Source organism: Setaria viridis, chromosome 7, assembly GCF_005286985.2.
Source record: "Setaria viridis chromosome 7, Setaria_viridis_v4.0, whole genome shotgun sequence".
NCBI lineage: Eukaryota > Viridiplantae > Streptophyta > Magnoliopsida > Poales > Poaceae > Setaria > Setaria viridis.
The window spans coordinates 20,624,601-20,643,824 of record NC_048269.2 but is presented as its reverse complement, the minus strand read 5'-3'; the positions used below and the strand labels follow the sequence as shown (position 1 = coordinate 20,643,824).

General features: G+C 50.3%; 4 protein-coding genes and 1 long non-coding RNA gene across 7 annotated transcripts; 1 reads left to right on the top strand and 4 right to left on the bottom strand.

The window, feature by feature from the left end:
- The first annotated feature begins 205 nt into the window (after positions 1–205).
- On the top strand, positions 206–8,400 carry LOC117865233 (uncharacterized). The gene is made up of 2 exons (XR_004642496.2): positions 206–562; positions 8,097–8,400. It is a non-coding gene; the product is annotated as an uncharacterized lncRNA (long non-coding RNA).
- LOC117865232 (E3 ubiquitin-protein ligase ATL31) lies at positions 736–3,929 on the bottom strand. Its single transcript, XM_072294803.1, has one exon. The coding sequence runs from the start codon at positions 2,334–2,336 to the stop codon at positions 1,161–1,163; it is 1,176 nt and encodes a 391-aa protein (XP_072150904.1). The 5' UTR covers positions 2,337–3,929; the 3' UTR covers positions 736–1,160.
- LOC117865231 (pentatricopeptide repeat-containing protein At5g09450, mitochondrial) lies at positions 4,072–6,263 on the bottom strand. Its single transcript, XM_034749384.2, has 2 exons — positions 5,894–6,263; positions 4,072–5,071 (listed from the first exon to the last, which is right to left on the bottom strand). Exons 1-2 carry the CDS (start codon positions 6,212–6,214, stop codon positions 4,166–4,168), a joined length of 1,227 nt encoding a protein of 408 aa, XP_034605275.1. The 5' UTR covers positions 6,215–6,263; the 3' UTR covers positions 4,072–4,165.
- A 1,072-nt stretch (positions 8,401–9,472) lies between the features above and the next one.
- Positions 9,473–16,182, bottom strand: LOC117865352 (uncharacterized). 3 transcript variants are annotated; one of them, XM_072294806.1, is made up of 6 exons: positions 14,656–16,182; positions 14,470–14,583; positions 14,325–14,366; positions 14,056–14,209; positions 13,651–13,752; positions 9,473–9,824 (listed from the first exon to the last, which is right to left on the bottom strand). In XM_072294806.1, exons 1-6 carry the CDS (start codon positions 15,082–15,084, stop codon positions 9,751–9,753), a joined length of 915 nt encoding a protein of 304 aa, XP_072150907.1. In that variant the 5' UTR covers positions 15,085–16,182; the 3' UTR covers positions 9,473–9,750. The 3 variants fall into 3 exon arrangements, with proteins under 3 accessions (XP_072150907.1, XP_072150905.1, XP_072150906.1); XM_072294804.1 differs by lacking the exon at positions 9,473–9,824 and adding an exon at positions 12,772–13,332; XM_072294805.1 differs by lacking the exon at positions 9,473–9,824 and adding an exon at positions 12,772–13,332 and having other exon boundaries at positions 14,056–14,185.
- A 151-nt stretch (positions 16,183–16,333) lies between these two features.
- On the bottom strand, positions 16,334–18,625 carry LOC117865353 (dihydrofolate reductase). The gene is made up of 6 exons (XM_034749527.2): positions 18,213–18,625; positions 17,905–18,003; positions 17,761–17,802; positions 17,505–17,634; positions 16,836–16,937; positions 16,334–16,607 (listed from the first exon to the last, which is right to left on the bottom strand). The coding sequence occupies exons 1-6, from the start codon at positions 18,459–18,461 to the stop codon at positions 16,504–16,506; spliced, it is 726 nt and encodes a 241-aa protein (XP_034605418.1). The 5' UTR covers positions 18,462–18,625; the 3' UTR covers positions 16,334–16,503.
- Between the last annotated feature and the right edge of the window lie 599 nt (positions 18,626–19,224).

The window sequence follows — 19,224 nt, the reverse complement described above, 5'->3', positions numbered from 1 at the left end:
AAGCAGGACCGATCGGAACTCCACTGCTGATTGCTTCGCATCGCGATGCCAAAAGGACCAAAAGCAAAAGGGCATGGGCTGTGGCACGAAGAATCCCCCAAAATCGCGCTCACTTCGCCAATTGTTTTAGCATGTTGTGAGGGCCGAGGGGGCCGTCAGAGCGTCTCGCCGTCTCGACTAGCCAGTAGCCGCCCAAACACACAAATTTTGCACGACGGACGCGTGACCGAGTGGAGTTTCTGCTTGGCGCTCACCACCGATCGTTTCGCCACGCGTGCGCGATGCGTCCACGGCACTCGCACCTCGCCGCCGGCCGGACACAACACAACAGATGGCTTCGCTGCCGGCTTCCGCGCTCGTTTCACACATGGAGCTCGTTGCTACCTGTCTTCTCTCTTAAAATAAACACATCCCTGTGCCACGGACTCGCTGCCCCGGCGCCGCTGCCAAGAGACCCCGATCCGTCCTGGAGGTCGGGGCGACGTCAAGCGCGGCCGGGCCGTAGCCACTACGCGACGCGGCGCCTTTGAAAATGGCGCGACGGACGCGGGGCCCTCAGTCGGTCAGTCCTCTCTTATCCTCTGTTATTTCCTTGCCGTTTCTTTATGCCCGTCACTACTCATTGCACGGACCTTCCCCCTCCAAGCTCGCATTTTCTTTTCTTTTCTTTGTCCCCGCATGAATCTTTCAAAGTCAGATTGACACGAACCCAAACAAAAAGAGGAGGGACACATGTAGCACACTATACCTGCATGATTTTGCAGTCCCATTGCTGGGAAAGATCCTCATAAAGAATGGTTAACAGCGCAAATGATCTGGCTTAAAGCTGACGCTCCCAGCATAATGCTTCTCCCACTAACAAAAAGAGAGGCTATCGTTTAGGAGGATATCGGCCGTAAAGAACGGCAGTCCAAAGAGAAGTGAGAACCCTCCATGGTTCTTTGAACTCTTTACCCTCTCCTTGTCAATTTTTCAATCCCACAAAATCTACAGGCCACGCAAATCGCGAAAGCAACAAGTTTGCGAAATTCAGGCCGCTATCACGCTATCGCCAAATATTCCTAAACATAAACAAATACAAACGATTAGGAAAAAAAAAAAGAAGCACAAACTTGTCGGATTTTACAGGTCAAGCATTCCGACCGTCCCGCGGTGGGCAATCACGGCCGTCCCGCCGGCGGCGGCGTGGCCGAGCCCTTCCTGCTGGACTCGCCGCCGTCCCTTGCCCCCCTCGTGGACCCGTCCCACCCCTTCCGGACGGAGCCGTCGCCCCCGCCTCGCGCCCACGAGACCGTCCGGACCAGGAACGAGTGCCACCGGCGCCCGCCGTGGCTGCTCCCGCCGCCGCCGCCGCCGTTGCCGAAGCTTCCTCCCCCTCCTCCTAGGCGGCGTCCGCCTCGGGAGCTGCCCTCGGAGCTCATGTCGGAGAGGTTGATCAGGCTGGTGGCGTGCCGCAGGCGTAGGGACCGGAGCACCTGCTCACGCACGTGCTCCGGGAGCCGCAGCGTGAACCTCTCGTGGTCGCCCTCCTCCGCGGCGGCGGCCGCCGCCGCGGAGAGCGAGTGGCCCGTCGAGTGCGACCGCGGCATCCTCGCCGCGCGACGCGCGCTGCGCAGCATCTCGAGCTCGATGGCCTCCTCCTTCCTGTCGTCCTCGTCGCTGTCCTCCTCCTCGGAGTCCTCGTCCACCACGGGTATCGACACGGCCTCCTGCGGCGGCGAGGGCTGGCGCTGCTCCTGCGGCGAGGGGGGCGCCACTGCCACTGCCATCGCCACCGCCACCGCCGGCGCCGGCTTCTCGAGGTTGGCGCGGCAGAGCGGGCAGGTGACCCGCGACTGCAGCCAGGGGTCGATGCACTCCGGGTGGAAGGCGTGGGAGCAGTGCGGGAGCAGGCGGAGGTCGTCGTCGTCCTCGAACGCCGTCAGGCACACGGCGCACTCGAGCACGCCCTTGCCAATCTTGTGCGCCACCACCTCCCTGTAGGAGACGATGGGGAACGTGGCCACCACCGCGGGGTCCAGCCCGCGCTTCCCCCTCCTGGACGGGCCCCCGGCCCCCGCGGCCGCCGCCGCGGCCTCCCCGTGCGCGCCGGGGTCCGCGAGGCGGCACTGGTTGACGTACGCGCAGATGAAGAGCAGGAAGAAGAAGACGCTGATGGCCACCGTGATGAACGTCGACATGGTCCGCCCGAACGCCGTCTGCTGCTGAGGCGGCGGCTGAGGCGCCGGCGGCGGCGAGGAGAACGAAGTCGAATTCGGGGACGGCGCCTGCGCGTCGCAGACGGCCATGCCGGCGCCGAGGAGGCAGAGGACGAGGAGTAGCTCCCGCGTCCCCATCGCCCCTCGCGGAGCACACAGGAGCACGGAATTGGGTGGAGACGGCTCCACTAGTGCCAACGAGGTCTGCTGCGGTGGGATTCTCAATTCTGCTTTGACGACACGAGGAACCCTGTGTGCTCGCCTAAAATCCCCGGCCCGAGCTCGCCCACGCCGAGCTCTTCTTTCTTTCTCCTTGCCGATGGGTGCTCGCCTCTTTGCTCTTTCCAAACGTGCCTTTTCTTCCCCTTTTTCTACACCTGGACTGCTCCTTTTGACAATTTTAGGCGGCCACTGATGTGGTGCAGGCTTGGAGTTGAAGCTGCAGGCACTGACTGCATTCGCAGGACCAAAGGAGGATGTCAGGGCGTGTGCCGAGTGCTTGACCTTGGCAATATCCTATCCTACAGGTTTTGAAGGTTACCATTACCAAGGAGGTGTATATGGTGACGGTGCCAATGTGACGCAGCTGGAGAAAGGCCTGGAATGCTTGAAAAAAGCTCCGGTCAGTTGTAACTTGGAAAAAAACCGTCTCACTGGTCACTGCACGGGGAGGGGACAACCGGACAAGATCACAAGAGGGAGGATGCGAAGCGCGAGTCAAGCCGATTTGCCGAGCCGATGATGCCTTTCCGACAGCGTGGATTCGCTGCGCACAGTCTACGTGAAATCGGACAAAGGCCAAGAAGGTTACAAGAAGCACACACTGACTGGAGCACGTAACTGGGGAAACCGGGAAAGGACACTGCGAATGCGGGTCTGCCGCGATGGGATTCTGCTTTGACGACACGAGAAACCGGCGTGCGGATCCCCAAATCCCACACATATGGGGGTGTTTGGCACATGTGAGCTAAAATTTAACCCCTGTCATATCGAATGTTTGACACTAATTAGAAGTATTAAATATTGATTAATTACAAAATTAATTGCACAAACTCTAGGTTAAATCACGAGACGAATCTATTAAACCTAATTAGTCCATGATTTGACAATGTGGTGTTACAGTAACCATTCGCTAATGATGGATTAATTAAGCTTAATAGATTCATCTCGCGATTTAGCCTATAGGTTCTGCTATTAGTTTTATAATTAGTTCATATTTAGTTATCCTAATTAGCATCCGGCTGATAGCCCGCCTATCTCTTTCTTGCTATCCATGTGCGTTGGCTCTCTCCAAACCCGTTTCCCCTTCGTTTCTCGCTTCCTTCTGGATGCATCTTTTTGACTAAAATTTAGCGGGATGCATCTTTTTGACTAAAATTTAGCGAGACACTGCGTCACTCACTCTGATGCAGGGAAGGCACGTTTTTGTATTTGTACCGAACAAAGACTCGGCTATTAGGCGTGTGCAGTGTGCTAGTGCATGACACCGGGAATATTCTGAAGTTTCGGGGGTCATCAGAGCAGGTGTGCATGGTGATGATTGACAACGCATGAAAGGCCTCGAAACACTTGAAAATTCCCTCTGTCGCTTGCAACCGGTCTCGTTACGCACAATCATGGAACAACTCGCACCATCACCATCCTCGTGGCGAGAACGTGGAGCGTGAGACAAGCAGTGTGCGATCAGCAGGCCACAGGTGGTGTGGCTTCCGCCAGCGTGCAGTCGCTGTACCTGTCGTCTACGTGAAACTAAACAAAGGTGGTTAGGCCAGGAAGATCACAAGAAAATGTCGATGACCATACATAGTCTTCATGTGTCATCGTGCCACGGTCCTGGCAAATATATAATCAGATACGTACCTTGCCAAAAAAATAGCGTGCAAATTGCTTGGCGGGTCCATCATTTATTCCTTCACACAACAAAAACTCTCTGGCGATATATGATCAAGTCAGAAAGAAACTCGTAATCACGCGGCAACAGTTGCCCTGCTTGTCAGTATACAACTCTTTTGCAGCATCAGTTCTCTAAAACTCTCTGCAGTGTCGGTGAGGCCGGCATTCAGAAGAGCGTCGAACAGCCTGTTGCAAGCGGAGATGTCGAACTCCGGAGCTTTGGACCGCTGCCACTGGTCGACGATCTCCCCAGCGTCCTTCAGCCGCTCGCACATCAGGTAGGAGGAGATCACGCAGATGTAGTTCCGGCTCGTCATCCGCTGAGAAGTCATAAGCATCGATTTCCATATGTCCTTTATCCTCTCTAGGTTGCCCAGGCCGGCATGTAGAAGGACGAGGAAATCGTAGGTTATCCACTCCCTCTGGCTGATCTTTGCCTCGGCTTCCACCAGTGAATTTCCAGAGCCAACAAGCTGACTGGCGTCAACGTAAATAGAGGCAAGTTTCCGGTACAGTGACCATCCTTCTTTGGACTTTGGATCCTTTGACATCTCGTCGAGAATTCCTTTGAAGCCCTCGAGATCCATGGAAGCAGCAGCTGCACTGACCCGGAGATTGTAGGTGAAGAGATCTGGAGAAACATTTTGCCTTTTTAGTTCTTCAGCAATGACCTGAACTTTATCCAGCTCCCCGACAGAAATGTACAAGGTCATCATTTCATTGTAAACCAGGACATCCATAGACAGGTTTGCATCCTTCATTCTGCCAAACAGCCTTTCAGCTTTGTCTGTCATCTTTGATCGGGCATAGGAATGCAGAAGTGCTGTATAGGCTTGTAGAGATTTAGCTTCAGGTGGAAGCTTCTCAAAGAAATCTTCAGCCGCATTGGCACCAAAAACTCTGGTAATCAAGTCAATGCGCATTCCATAGTCACTCTCAGATAAATCAGATTCGTGATGTGTCTTCATCCAGTCCGCTACCTGTAAAATGTGCAGTTAATAACTGATGCTGCAATTTGCAAATTTTTTTCTAGAAGGGGGAAAGATAGCAACAATTGACAAAACAGAACCCTTTGCTAGAGTATCAGCAGAAACAACCAAATAAAACAAGGGAATGAATATGTGCATCTACAGCGAGGTAACAGTCTGGAAGAGGTTTCTTTTTCAGGGTTAGCAAAAGTTACCATATAAGATCATGACACAAACCCATTTGGCTATTATGTTGCCAAAAAAACATGATAGCTAATACCAATTAGCATTAAAATGGCACAACAAATGCAAAGATAAATTCAATTGACGAAATGTTGTTTCCTAGTTATAAGATCATAGCTGTAGCCTCTGCCATCATACCGAAGTCTTAAGACTAGATGCTCATCTTCATAGCCACCCTAATCAGTAACAGCCAACAAGGAAGGAAGCTAACACAAATACAATTGAAATGCTAAAGCTTCCTAGACCTAGAGTAATAGTGCCCAATATGGCAATATGTAGCATCAAATTCCTGTCAATTGTTTAAACTAACCCACAGCAAAACCTACTTAGAAAACCTCGACCTGTTTAAGGAGACAGATGCATCTGCCGCGACAGTATAAGTCTGCAATCAGGCTACCACACAATCTTAATTATCCAGCTAAATAAACCTACATCGCGTGCACGTCATAACCATTTCCAGAACAAAGGAACATATCACATCAGAGCGCTCCACAAGAGCGCTCGCTGCACGGACAACGCACTAAATCCTTGCAGGCAGAGGCAGGCAGAGCAATTGGAAGGGGTCAATGGTTCTGCGGGCGGGGACCGAACCTCGAGGGCGTGCTTGTACCGGCGGACGCGGCTGAGGTCGCGCGCGATGCGGCGGAGCTCCTCCGCGGGGGCGGCGCGTCCCTCTCCGGACCACCTCTCGAGCGCCGCCGTCGCGCTCCGCTTCGCCAGGCCCAGCCGGAAGATGCGGCTGCGCAGGTCGTCGCCATCCTCCTCGCCCGTAGCCGCCGCGGCCGCGGGGGGCGGGGTCGTCGCGGCCTCTGACGAGAAGGGGCCGCGGCCCACGAGGACGGAGCGGAGGGGCATGCCGGAGCCGCCGGATCGCTTGGCGCGGGCGGCTGCTCGGGGAAGCACCGCCGCCATCTCGTCGTGCGCTCCGCAGCGTGTGATGTGTTCCCTGTTCGAGCGAACCCGTGCGAAATGGACAGTGATTCCATCTTGCAGGGCCGAGCCGTTGTATGGTTGGGCAGTCTGGGCCGCTATGTTGGGCTGGACTGCAACCACGATGGGCTGCCTAGACGTCCATCTCGGGTGGGCCTAGGCAGTGGGCCCCTGCTGCTGTACACGGCCCGGCGATGCTCATCTCTGTCCTCTCCTCCGCCCGGTCTCTTCGTCTGTCATCTCCTACGCCTGCAGTCCTCCCGGTCTCCTCGCCATGGACGAAGATCTCCAACCTTGATTATGCTTTACGCACACTCCGTCCCTAACCGAGGCGAGGTCAGCGTTCTTGTACCCGCTGTCGCGGCACCCGTTCTTTCCCCATCCGGCCGTCGCTTCGCCGCTCCCGTAGCAACTTTTAACGCCACCGTACCGGCCCGGAGCCCACTCGGTCCTGCGAACGGCCTTACGCGGCTCACGACTCCGCCCCCAAGCCTCATCACGCCCTTGCACCGACCGCCGCGAGCCAATCCTCCGATCCACTCCATGGAAGACGGGTACGTCTCGGTCCTCTCTCACCATTCCAATCCCAGGCAGGCAAGCTAAGCAAAACCACCGCCCCCGCGCCATGCAGCGCTCCTGTCACTGTGCCCTTCGTCACCCACGAAAACCCCCGTCCTCGGGCCGTCCTGCGCACAGTGCGCACGTCGACGCGACGCTGCACCACGCACCCGGGTCCCGGCCGGCACCACCGAACAGTGCTGCCGCCCGGCCGCCCCGAGCCACTCCACTGCCGGAGCCGGACCAAACCTCTGGGCTATAAACTGATGCCATGTCCTCTGCTCTCTCCACACCAAAGCTCAGAACCCCTTTCTTCTTCCTCTCCGGTGAGAGATCAAACATGACGAGGAGCAACGTCAGCAGCCCAGTCTCCATGGTATTCATCGTGTTCGTTGTGTTCGGGTGCCTAGCGCCTTGTAAGAATACAGGCACCGTGCACATTGTGATATATGTTCTATAGTTAACGTTGTTATGCTAGAGTTAATGACGTGTCATGGACTCATGTACGCATATATACGATCAGTGCACATCATCAAGGATTCAATGGACGTGGTGAACAGGTAGATATTTGCATAAAAATGCATAATTGGTTTATGCCTTCAATAACCACACGTTGCCTTTTGATTTTGAGTAGGCTCGCAATTCAGAACACATCAGTTTAGAATAATGGGTACCTTCCACGGCAACGTTGCCTTGTTTTTAGGTCTCCAGATACAGGTATATCGCTGGAGACGACGCTCTTATTAGCAAGCTATGGGCCTAGGAGAAAAGATCCATGCTTTGCCTTTGCGAAAACACAAGTAGTACATCCACCACCGCAGCTACATCTACCTGACGAAACGGCATTCCCATAAGGGGGAGAGGGAGAGAGATCGAGAAGCTGTTCAGATGCTTGAACATGATCAATGATTGCAGTTTGTATTACAGTAGGACTCCATCAAAAGGAACACATGATTTTTTTCCCTCTATTTACTAGAGTTTCTATGGGCCGCGTTTGGAATAGCTTAAATCCTACTTATATATGGTCAAAATAAGTTAAAACTAGCAGCCAAACGGCTGCTCCCATTTATACTAAAACGCAGAAGTTGGATTGAACTCGCTTCTCAGAAAGCGCTTCTTTCATTTTTGTGCGGCTTATTTGAGAAGCACCTCTCCCCCCACTGATGTACCAAATAGGGCCATGATTTCCCGTTTATGTCTTCTATTTTCCTACTTCTAGGACTAATTTGGCGCCTCTAGTTGTTTTTACACATATTTGATAAATATGCATATATATCATTTATTGATGGGCAAAATAATCATATAGGTTCTTCAAGACTACTAGAGGATGGAGATACAAGAAGCTGTCAAAAAAATCGTACCTACGGTCGACAACGAGTCATCGTTAGATCAGAGCAATGTCTACTTGAAATTTTGTTCGTTATTTTCTTGTGGGAAGTATGACTGCTACTGCTGCATGGGCAAAAGGCCTTGTTACGGCTCGTGGGATGAGTGTAGGGCCGCGTGCCCTACGTGTAATCCCCAATGCCCACCTTAGACATTGCTTGTCTCAGTATTTCGCCAATACTGTATTGCTGCATAATGCAGATAATGTACAAGTAGTTTTCGTCCATCTTCAATGCTTTTATCTCTATTTACATAGCGCACCATGAAATACTGTGACGAGTCATGGCGGAGAAAGAGAAGGAACCTTGAGAAAGAAAAAGAATTGGCCATGGCAGGAATACGGTGACTAGATCGTTGGATGTCCATCCTACAGTCCACATCGATCGACTATATAGTTTGGCTCATTTTCAGTTGCTTCAGGACACAACAGCTCTTTTTTTCCTGCCTACTAATGCTTTTTTTATGAATGCAAGTGCAAAGCCGCATGACCAAGTGAAAATTATGCGATGCGACTAAAATATGGCCAAACGGTTAGTCCTGTGGATGTAAAGCCAAACGGTCAGGCCCCACGCATGCATGCATGTATGGTTGTGTGAGTATGGCACTATGCCGTGTGTTTGTTGTGTAAGTCTTTCATATACTCTATCAAGGAAATTGTTAATCCTGGCATACACTATGTTCCTTGATGAATTGTGGTACAATAGGAATTAGAGAAGAAAATAGAATTCATGTTAAAATCATTCTATTTAGATGATTAATTTAATGAAGGGAGTATTGCGTTCTTGCCCCTATTTTGAACCATAATTGTGATTTTACCCTTGTTTTCTCCCACTTTGTGATTTTACCCCCCGCTTTTTGAAAATGAAGCTTCTGTTTACCCCATTCTTAACTCTGTTAGTGGCATCCTAAATAAACAAAATAAAAAAAAAGAAAAATCCTTCATAATATGGCCAAAAGATATCGATGCCCCTTATCCCTTTCACCCCATTACTGCCATCTCTTTCTCCTTTGGTTGTCATTCTTATCTCCACCGAACGAACCCTAGCAAGGCCGTGTGTGGTGGCGGGGCACTGGGCGAGCGGCAGCTGGCCACCGGGTGTCATGCGGTAGTGAGGCACGCGGGCCCCACAAGGCTCTAGGCGGCCAGGCGGGCATGTGGCCCCGCGAGGTGCTAGGTGTCGGTGTTTTATACCCAGCAACCTAACGAAGGGTATCTTGAGGTAGTAGATTGGTTGGTGGGAATCGCACTCCATATGGAGTAGCCCCCGAGCCTTAGGTTGAATCGAAGAATCAGGCTAAAGGTCAATAAAATCTTGAATCTTCTTCTTTCATCTTGAGAAAATCAACTGTTGGGTGTAGCTTATCAGCCCCCGAGCCTTGGAATGATTAACTAATCAATCTGAGGGTCTTTAATCTTCACACAAGTCATCATCCGAGTAGTTTTGCAGCATCCAGCCCCCGAGCTTATGCGTCAGGTGAGCCGTAGGAGCCACGTCGAGTAGTTATTGGCACTTAGCCCCCCGAGCTTGAGAGCTAGCGAAGCTATCGGAGGTATTCCGAGTAGTAATTGGTGCTTAGCCCCTGAGCCTGGGAGCGGAGCCATTATAGGTACGCTGAGCGTCCTGGAGAGTTATCGTCGAAACTTGACCTGAAAAAAGAAATGTATACATTATGTGGCATATTTGTAGAACTTGCAACTACTGAAATTTATTCAGTGATGAATATAATATAAATGTTGTATGTCATGCTCTTGTTTCGGCCATATTTCTCCCAAGTAGTTAGCTTGTTACATTTAGGTTCTCAGTCCCTATTTAACCATTGCCATTGTGTGTGTGAGATCTTTGTCTCGTGTACGCGTATTGGCACTGCTACTACGAAGATCTTTGTCTCACGTCCTAGCATTTAGGCATGACACAAGATCCGAGGCTATCACAAATTGAGGTGTGTTCTGCTCAAGGATATTGACGACCGCTAAGAGAAGACATTGAAAATAAGTAGTCGGCATTGCGACAAAAAGAGAGTGCGATTGCGCTTAAAGTAGTCGTTGAGACTTTTCTACCTTTCGGCAAGAAGAGCGCGTGTTGTGCGCATAGTATTTGTACCTCCTTAGGGGGTAGCCATTTGTGAGCCTCCAATATTTAGTGCATCAAATTTGAGGCTATTGCCTCCATAATTCGATGTACCAAACCCATGGTGGAGCCTCTGAAACTCAGTGCACCAAATCCATGACCGTAGCCTCCATAATTTGATGTACCAACCACGTGACTATCGGTCAACATGCCCCAAGAGTAATTGGCAAAGTGTAACTCTGGAGGGTAATTTACGTTGAGAGACATACACAAATAAGTAGTATGTGCGTTGTCCTGCATGTGGAAAATAAGCCAAAAAATTTATATAAAATAATTAAAAAAGTGACTTAGCTTGATTCGTGGACGATTGTCGACAAAGCTGTGTCGATTATTGATGAAGCTAACAAGTCGAAGTCGATTCCGACTAGTTGTTGATCACGTGGAACCTGCCCTCAACAAGTTTTCTAGTCGAGATGAGTAGTCGAAGTACACCGTCCTCGACTAGTTTTCTAGTCGAGACGAGTAGTCAAAGTAGTCCGTCCTCGACTAGTTTTCTAGTCGAGATGAGTAGTCAAAGTAGACCATCCTCGACTAGTTTTCTAGTCGAGATGAGTAGTCAAAGTAGACCATCCTCGACTAGTTTTCTAGTCAAGATAAGTAGTCGAAGTAGTCGTCAGCGACTTGATCTGCACGTGACTTGATCGACGAACCGTATGTAGCAGCCTGTGGTGGACACCGACTCGGTCTTCGATTGGAACACGGAGCGCATCAATTCTGTCTCGACGTAGATTTGTCTGCTCGGAACTTCGACTCGACGACTTGCTTCTTGTTGAGTAGAATGATCTTGATGATAAGGTCCTTCAAGCTCGCTCGATGATCTCGACGATCACCCTTACCTGGCATGCCAGATGTCGGTGTTTTATACCCGGCAACCTACCGAGGGGTATCCCGAGGTAGTAGATTGGTTGGTGGGGGATCGCCGGACCTGTAACTCGAAGGTAAAAGCGAGGATACAAGACACAGGATTTATACAGGTTCGGGCCACCAGAGTAGCGTAGTACCCTACGTCCTGTTTGGGGTGTTGTATATTGCGCCCTACGCTTGGGTGTTGTGTAGTCTGATTGTTGGCTATTGATGATGGTTCTGAGTTGCCGATCTAGGTACCCCTGCCCTCCTTTATATACTCCAGGGGGTGGGATTACTAGTCGGTTTACAAGGTAGGAGTCCTAGTAGGATTACATGGTACGAGTCCTAGTAGGATTACAAAGGAATCCTAGTAGGAGTTCGTCTTCTTCCTTCCTTGTGGGTACTAGGGATCTATCCCCGATACCAGGTGTGCAGGTAGGAGCGTGAGGCGCCAGGCGCGTGGGTGGGTGCGCGAGCTGGCCAGGAGCGAGGGCTCGCGGCCCCACAAGTGCAAGCAGCAGGAGCGCAGGTGGCCAGGGCGCAAGACAATCAGGTAAATTCGAGTTCTTGTGATCCCAATGTCCGATTTGATTTCGATTCGACTTGGAGGAAGAGGAAAGGGAAGAGGAAGAGGAGGGAGGAAGAGGAAGAGGAAGAGGAGGGAGGTTGGCTGCATTGTTAGGAATAGATGCATGAATTTGATGCATTGCCAATGGACATGTAATATTGCAATACTAGTTGCTTTTGTTGGACATGTATGTTGGGATGTGATCTGGTGGTGTATGTCTCTACTAGCTATTGTTTTTGTTGGACATGTATGATGGGATGTTATCTATCTATATATGCATGTGGTTTGGACCTACTTTTGTTCCATTATGCTGTCAAATTTTTTTCAAAGTTTAGTTGGCAAAGTAGTGTTCATAATTGCAGGAATTTATTAAAAAATTGTTTGCAAATTTTTGTTAATATATGCTGAAATTCTATCTAGATACATGTGGTCAAATTGGGGTACAATCACAAAGTTCTCAAAAAAGTAGGGGTATATTCGCAAGGGCAAATTTGTCTTCTTTCAACTTTTTTAATACTGTTACATGTTGTTCACGAAGTAGGGGTAAACTGAACCTTCGTTCTCAAAAAGTAGGGGTAAAAACACAAAGTGGAAGAAAGTGGGGGTAAAATCACAATCAAGGTTCAAAATAAGGGCAACAACGCAATAGCCCCTTTAATAAATTATGAAACCAGAGAAATGTAAAATGTAGAGAAGAAACAAATGCATGTAAAGTTGGTCTTCTAGCTTATTCATATGGAGGCCAGCATAGTAATACAAACAGTTCTCATGGAAATCTCCTTGATTTTTTCTGCTCTGTTTGGAAACGGATTTAGGATCCAAAATCTTAGGATTTAATTAGTACAAATTTTAACTGAATTCTAAAATTTCCTAGAGCGATCCTCTTCTTTCAAAATCTTAGTGCTTTACTTTTCAATTGCATATTTACCAATAATCCACACACCAAGAAAAAATGATAAGGGTCCCTAATCAAGTAGGGTCCGATCCAGACACCAATCAACACACGCATCTATCGATTGAAATCAGTTGACTCTATAGCACACCCCTCTCGATTATGCAACCATTCATTGAGTCCATGTCCAATACCCAAATCGGCGGCTTTTGCAAGAGGTTTTAGCAGTGGCATTGTTTTCTTTCTTTTTTCTCGGTTACACAAGCACCACCAGGCACACATCATACTCGCAACATCACACCTACTAGGCACACATGACACGTGCTCATCACATCTAGCAAGTCATGTAACATGTGCAGCACACGTTTTCAACACCGATGAACACACTCGTTCTTGTGCGCGCGCTTGTGTAAATATATGGGTATTTTGCCAAAGTGGCAATGATTTTGGTCCATTTTAGATGATCAATGAAACAGGATGGATGGTTCTTGATATGAAGGAGTTAGGTAAGGGAAAGTTCCTAGATATGACACTCAACGTCTTACCAAACTCTCTGGATTTGAATTTCTTTAGAACATGTCAATTCTGTGCATTTTCTAAACTTCAGATATTTGAGCCTCCGAATTTGAGACCATGATCTTAGTATCGGTCGATGAATGTTCCCATATTCCCCTCTCAATCTTGTCAAGGAAGGTGAGCATAGTTTGGAGGCCCTTCTCATCTGAGAGTTACAAGCACATAGAGATTCATTAAAAAGTAAAATAATATAGGTTGTAATAAATCAAATACTCTTTTGTAAGTTGCATGTCTTGTTAATTGCTAGCTGGTAGTTGTGTACAACAAAAATGGTTTGCTTGGTTGCATCATTTGCTTGAGAAAAATCGCTTCATACATCGAGTCTACTCATTCACCGACGTATTTACTCTTTACTACTGAGATTGTCATGTGCGTGCTCAGACCTTCTGTTTAATGAAATACGCGCCAAGCTGAAACATTGTCTAAATTTCTTACAAGGTAGGAGAAAGTAATCTGATCTCACCAAGATTAGGTATAGTATGGCCGCAGGGATGACGTATAACAAGTGGATCCGCAAATGCTTCTACAAGCTCTTCACTGTGAACCTTCACAAAGTCATCGTCACCTGCACAATAGTATTCCGTATGTCAAAAGAGAGCACGTTTGGAACTTGGGAGTATGACTTTTGCATGAAAGGAGTTGAAACCCCAGCAGAAAATAATGACGACTGAAGAAGTTCAGGCGTTCGAAACTATTTTTTGTTTCCCCTATCGCCATTGATTTAATAAACAACGCTAGCAGGAAAATGGACACTCACCGCACACTGAAGTCGACCGACAAAAATTGTACGGACAAGAGACAACCAAGAATTAGTAGGTCTGTGGTCTTCTACAGACAGAGAGAGTATGAAGAAGTGTGAAGGATTTACCAATGAAGTGAAGCGACGGGCACAAGATCTTGCTGTTGAACGCCCTTGCGGCGGCCACCGGAGCCTGGATCTTCCCCCCGGATATAACTATCACGCACTTCACCTTAGCAACCCCAGTGAAGGCCAACCCCTGCCGGAAAACGCAGAGACGAGTCTGCAAAATCAAGCTGCGACTGTAGCAACCGTGACAAGCAACAGACATCGCACAACCCGCTGAATATTTTGCTCATTTTACCACACCTGGCACCAAACGCCACAACTCATTTTACCTGTTCCTGGAGCCCTGCAAGCACTGCAGATACGACGGCGCCCTGGTAAGAATTTGGCATCCACCACGGTCATTTACCCATCAATAGCGGAGGAGTGATCATGCACCGTGCACGGGGAATTACTAACGGGAAGGTAATCAAACACCTGGGAGAATCCTAGCAGCCCGTCGAACGGCCCTTGTCTGATCATCAGCTCCTCGACGTAGGAGAAGCACCTGTCCAAGTTCCTGCACTTGATGGGATCCTGTCCCCCCGAGATCTGAAGCAGCGGAGAGGAAACTTGTCAGCAGCCAGCGTTGCTACTTGCTGGTCAATGCGATGGGGAACGGACCTCGCCGGCGAACTGGAACCACTCGTAGTAGGGCGGGTCGAAGATGCCATCGACGTCGGACTTGCCCTCGGCGGGGAAGGGCGCGTCGGCGAAGACGAGGTCGAGGCGCGCCGTGACGTCGGCGGGCCATCTCCCCACCACCTGCTTGCGCAAGATCTCGGCGCTGGTCCGGAACCCGTGCAGGCACAGGAACCGCGGCCGCCGCCGCCCCGCTAGCGCCGCCTCCCCCTCGCTGCCGGCGTTCCGAAGCCGCAGGCCGCGGCGCGGCCGGCGATCGCGCTGGTGGGGGGAGGGCGCGGCGGCGTAGGCTGGTAGGTGGCAGGGGAGCGCTGCCCAAGAAACGGAAGCTGGTGGCGCCGCGGCGGAGGGTGCGAGCTGCCGCGGCCGCAGCCGCGGGCATCTCGCTGGAGGAGTACGGATCAAATCCATGGGGAGCAAGGACAGAAAGGGGGGCGTGGGACTCCGGGGGGCGTGCCACTGTTTTGTTCTGAAGATCACGGGAGGATCAGCCAACCATAGCCATGATTGGGGTGCGGATGCCTTCGTGACTTCTGTCGCGTCTTGTTTTAAGCTGGCCAGCCGGCGAGGAGACAAGTGCCGCCTGCCGAGATTAACGATTGTGGAGCACGGATCCAACCAATGAACCAATCTTATACAAAGGGAAAATGACTGATCTAGCGTACTGACGTGGCTGTTGCAGTTTATCTGCAAGTTGATCAACCATGCCCCGCACAGATTCAGCAGGGCTGTCTGAGCTTTCTTCACAAAAAAGGAAGAAGAAGAAGAATTTGCAGATGAGTTGTTGTACAGGTTTTATTTCTATGCAAGTAGCTGGTTCGTTTGAATGGCCTCAAATAATTCGTGGGAGTGGTATACTCTGCGCTCCACAGTTTTTGATGAACTTTAACGTGAGCTTAACCCTCGTTTCAATTGTTACGGGCGTCATTGTGTTTTAGGGCTGCTAAAATGCACCCCGGACGTTTCTCACCGTTCCGGCACGCGGGGTTTTTTTTTTCAGAACACCAGTCAGCTTCTCCTTTTTCTTCTCCAAGGTTATGGGGTTGTTAATCAAAGACGTTTGTTTTAGATTCAAAGGCCTAGATGGACCTTTGTGTTTTTGCTTGAAGTGATATTCTTTTCTCCAGTACCTAAACACTGAGATAATTTTTTTCCTGTCACTTCTAATTTTCAATCGTGTGTGTTACTTAATTCCCCATGTCGAACTAATTTCTTTTTTATTTGGACATGAAAACGAACGCATTCCGCCCACCAACCCAATTGCATTCGTCTCAAACAGGACCGAGGGATTTTAAATTCCACTGCATGCATCTCTGGCTGGCCAGTGCACAGTTGCTCTATTAAAAATCCAGCAAATAGGATTATTGGAGTAGTTTTTGTTTGGGATAGCTCACTCTATATGTCTGCGAACTATATATTTTTCTGTCCATATGCACGGAAGCCAAGTTAGTCAAATTGGCCTAAACTTTGTACAGGCCTGAGCTAACTACAGCGATGTAGCATTTCAATGTGTGATATGCGCTAGCTCCGTGTCATGAACCTGTGGATCAGATATTACCCCTCCATTCCACTGTGCACCTCCATTCCACTGTGCATATCTAGTCTATATCTAGATGTATAATAATATCTATAAATCTAAAAAAGATAAAACAGCCTGCAGTTCAAAAGGGAGGGAGTATTCAGCAAATTGAAGTGAATAGAAGATACAAAATGATTATTCTTCATTTAGGTACAGAATAGTCGTGCCTCAAAATAACGAGGCTACAGTTGTATGTTTATTTCTACAATACTAGTCTCATGAGTATTCAGATGCTAATAACCTACGTCCTATCACAAGCACACTTCTTTTTCGTCAACATCGGTGGACGCATGCTCAGATGTCTCCTTCTCAATCTTATCAAGGAAACGGAGCATGACTTGAAGGCTCTTGTCATCTGCGCGACAAAGAACAGTCATACATTGTGGTTAGTTTGGTGGTCAGGCGCCGTTAATATTTCGGCAAAAACATTAATTACTACTGGAAGGCTCGGTTAGTAAAGGTCTGGTCCACATCCACACAAAATCAAAGGGTGCTGAACCCTGGATTAGACTGAATGAAGAAGAGAAATTTGGTTCGGTTGAAAAGCATTAGCACCGAAAATTGGAAAGGCGTAGGAGCTTACCGAGCCTTGGAACTGTGTGGCCCTTTGGGTGACGGATGACGAACGGGTCGACGCATGATTCTATGAGCTTCTCACCATGGGTTTTCAGGAAGTCGTTGTCACCTGCACAGAGCATGGAAACGTGTTCAGTCTTCACTGCTGCTTGTGCTTCATTGTATACTAACCACCGGTTCACCTATAATACATCTACCAAATTAAATAATAATGATGAACTGAAAAGACTTCTAGAATTGGACCATGTGCATCTAAAGTTTAGCACGACAGCACTAGTTTAAATGCATGATGGAACGTCAAGGGGTATGGCAACCATTACTTTGTGGACGAGAAAAATAATCTCGACAATGGATGCAAGCGGGCATACTCGATAGTTTTTTATTCACGCATTACTCTCTCTTTCTAGAGGAATTTTTATGCAGTGTATCGCCTAAAGCAGACCCTACATGACTAGACAAGAAGACGCCGGTCTAAACATAAAGCCAAAGCAATAGCAGAATGCAAATATGCAATGCCGTCTCCATCAATTAAGCTGACATGCCGGCAAGAGCAAAAAGATGCGGAAACGGCAGCACGCAATGACGTCCCTACCAAAGCAACAACGCTTTGGACGCAACCAAGCAACAAACTAGCATAGCAATGGAAATGGAATGACGCGCCAAGTCCTTCGGTTACCGATGAAGTGAAGCGAGGTGCACGCGATCTTGTTGGCGTACGCCTTCTCGGCCACAGTCGGCGACAGGAACTTGGCGCCGCCGATGATGATCAGGTACTTGATCTTGGGAACTCTAGTCAGGGCCAGCCCCTGCCATGAAAAAGAGCACAAAGCAGGCGATATGGTTAGTGAAAGATGCAAGCACTAAGAACTAGCAGCAGAGCTTAACATGCTCTGCTTTGAAGTATATATAGCATATATGAACCGTGAACTCACTTGTTCTTGGAGCCCGGGAAGCGCCGCGGATAGAATGGCACCCTGGTATCAACATCATGATTCACAAACGTTAATCGCGAACCTTGTTAATCAGTACAGTATTTGAAGGAGAAGTGGTCTCAATTCTCAAACTGAGCTTCGTACCTGGGAGAAACCCATCAATCCGTCGAAGGGGCCATCCTTGATCATGAGCTCCTCGATGTAGGCGAGGCACTTGTCGAAATTCCTGTACTCTGTAAACTCCTGTTTCAATAAGCAGAGATCGGTGATGAGCACATGGACAAGCTGACCAATCTCAGATCCACACAAATAACGGCACGCGCATGAAAAGGATTATAAAGAAAAGGACGGACCCAACCATAAATTTAATTTGACGAGTTATAATCGGGGAAGGATCGGATTCGGATCAGAGGGGATGGGAGAGGAGCAATGGCCGGGCGCGCGGGGCGGACCTTGTCGAACTGGAACCACTCGTAGTAGGGCGGGTCGAAGATGCCGTCGACGTCGGACTTGCCCTCGGCGGGGAAGGGCGCGTCGGCGAAGACGAGGTCGAGGCGCGCCGTGACGTCGGCGGGCCACTTGCCCACCACCTGCTTGCGCATGATCTCGGCGCTGGTGCGGAACCCGTGCAGGCACAGGAACCGCGGCCGCCTACCCCGCGCCTCCGGCTGCCGCCGATCCTCGCCGCCGAGGCTGCCCATCGTCCGCGGGTCCGGCCGGGCGCCGAGCGAGCCCGTGGATCAGGAGAGGAGACGAGGGGTGTGTGCGGGCGCGCCTGGTCGGGGGCTCCTCGATCGCCGGTGGTGTGTCGAGGGGGGTCGAGGGCTCGAGGCGGCCGGCTGGCTCTGGGCTCTGGCTGGCTGTGGCCGGCAGGCCGCGGCGTGGGGCGGGGTATATATGATGGTTCGATCCCGCGGCGTGGTGGGGCCGGGCGGGCGACCGCCTGTTTTGGGCGTGCAGGTGGGGCGTGGGCCGCGTGCGCCCCACGTCCGCTGCTGTTGCCTGTCCGGCCTGTCTACTGGCTGGCCGGAGCGCCCGTGTCGTGGCGCCTGCGGGAACCGCGTGGTCGGGAACCAAGGTCAGGTCCGCGGTGGGCACGAGCGCTCCAGCCTCGCGTTGCCGAGGTACGCGATGACGTCCGCCCCGCTGCGCCGTCCGGCGGTGGTTCGCACCGCACGTGGGGTTGGGGTGGGGGCAGGTGGATCGGACGGCTCACGGCTGGTTGGGTTTTGATGCGGGTAGGTGCGGTGCAGGTACGCGTAAACATCGGGAGTAACAGTGTAGTGTACTCTGCGGGTTGCTGTTGCTACGTGGAATAGTCGTCGAACGGTTCAGGATAGGATGGCCTGTGTTGCTTGTGTGCGTGTGTGGTATCGGGCTAGTAATGTTGTCGGTGTCTCATTCTCTGGGCGTCAAGAAGTTCTACTAATGACTACTACGAAAAGAAGAAGAAAAAAATGAGCA

Bases quoted from the DNA above. Each gene is read 5' to 3' on its own strand.
- LOC117865232 (XM_072294803.1), bottom strand. From the start codon at position 2,336: ATGGGGACGCGGGAGCTACTCCTCGTCCTCTGCCTCCTCGGCGCCGGC.
- LOC117865231 (XM_034749384.2), bottom strand. From the start codon at position 6,214: ATGGCGGCGGTGCTTCCCCGAGCAGCCGCCCGCGCCAAGCGATCCGGC. The intron at 5,072-5,893 runs GTTCGGTCCCCG...CACATTTTACAG, and splicing joins GGTACAAGCACGCCCTCGAG to GTAGCGGACTGGATGAAGAC.
- LOC117865352 (XM_072294804.1), bottom strand. From the start codon at position 15,084: ATGGATTTGATCCGTACTCCTCCAGCGAGATGCCCGCGGCTGCGGCCG. The intron at 14,584-14,655 runs GTCCGTTCCCCA...CCGCTGCTTCAG, and splicing joins GGTTCCAGTTCGCCGGCGAG to ATCTCGGGGGGACAGGATCC. The intron at 13,333-13,650 runs GTGAGATCAGAT...TGTAACTCTCAG, and splicing joins CCATACTATACCTAATCTTG to ATGAGAAGGGCCTCCAAACT.
- LOC117865353 (XM_034749527.2), bottom strand. From the start codon at position 18,461: ATGGGCAGCCTCGGCGGCGAGGATCGGCGGCAGCCGGAGGCGCGGGGT. The intron at 18,004-18,212 runs GTCCGCCCCGCG...TTATTGAAACAG, and splicing joins AGTGGTTCCAGTTCGACAAG to GAGTTTACAGAGTACAGGAA. The intron at 17,635-17,760 runs GTGAGTTCACGG...TTTTCATGGCAG, and splicing joins TTCCCGGGCTCCAAGAACAA to GGGCTGGCCCTGACTAGAGT.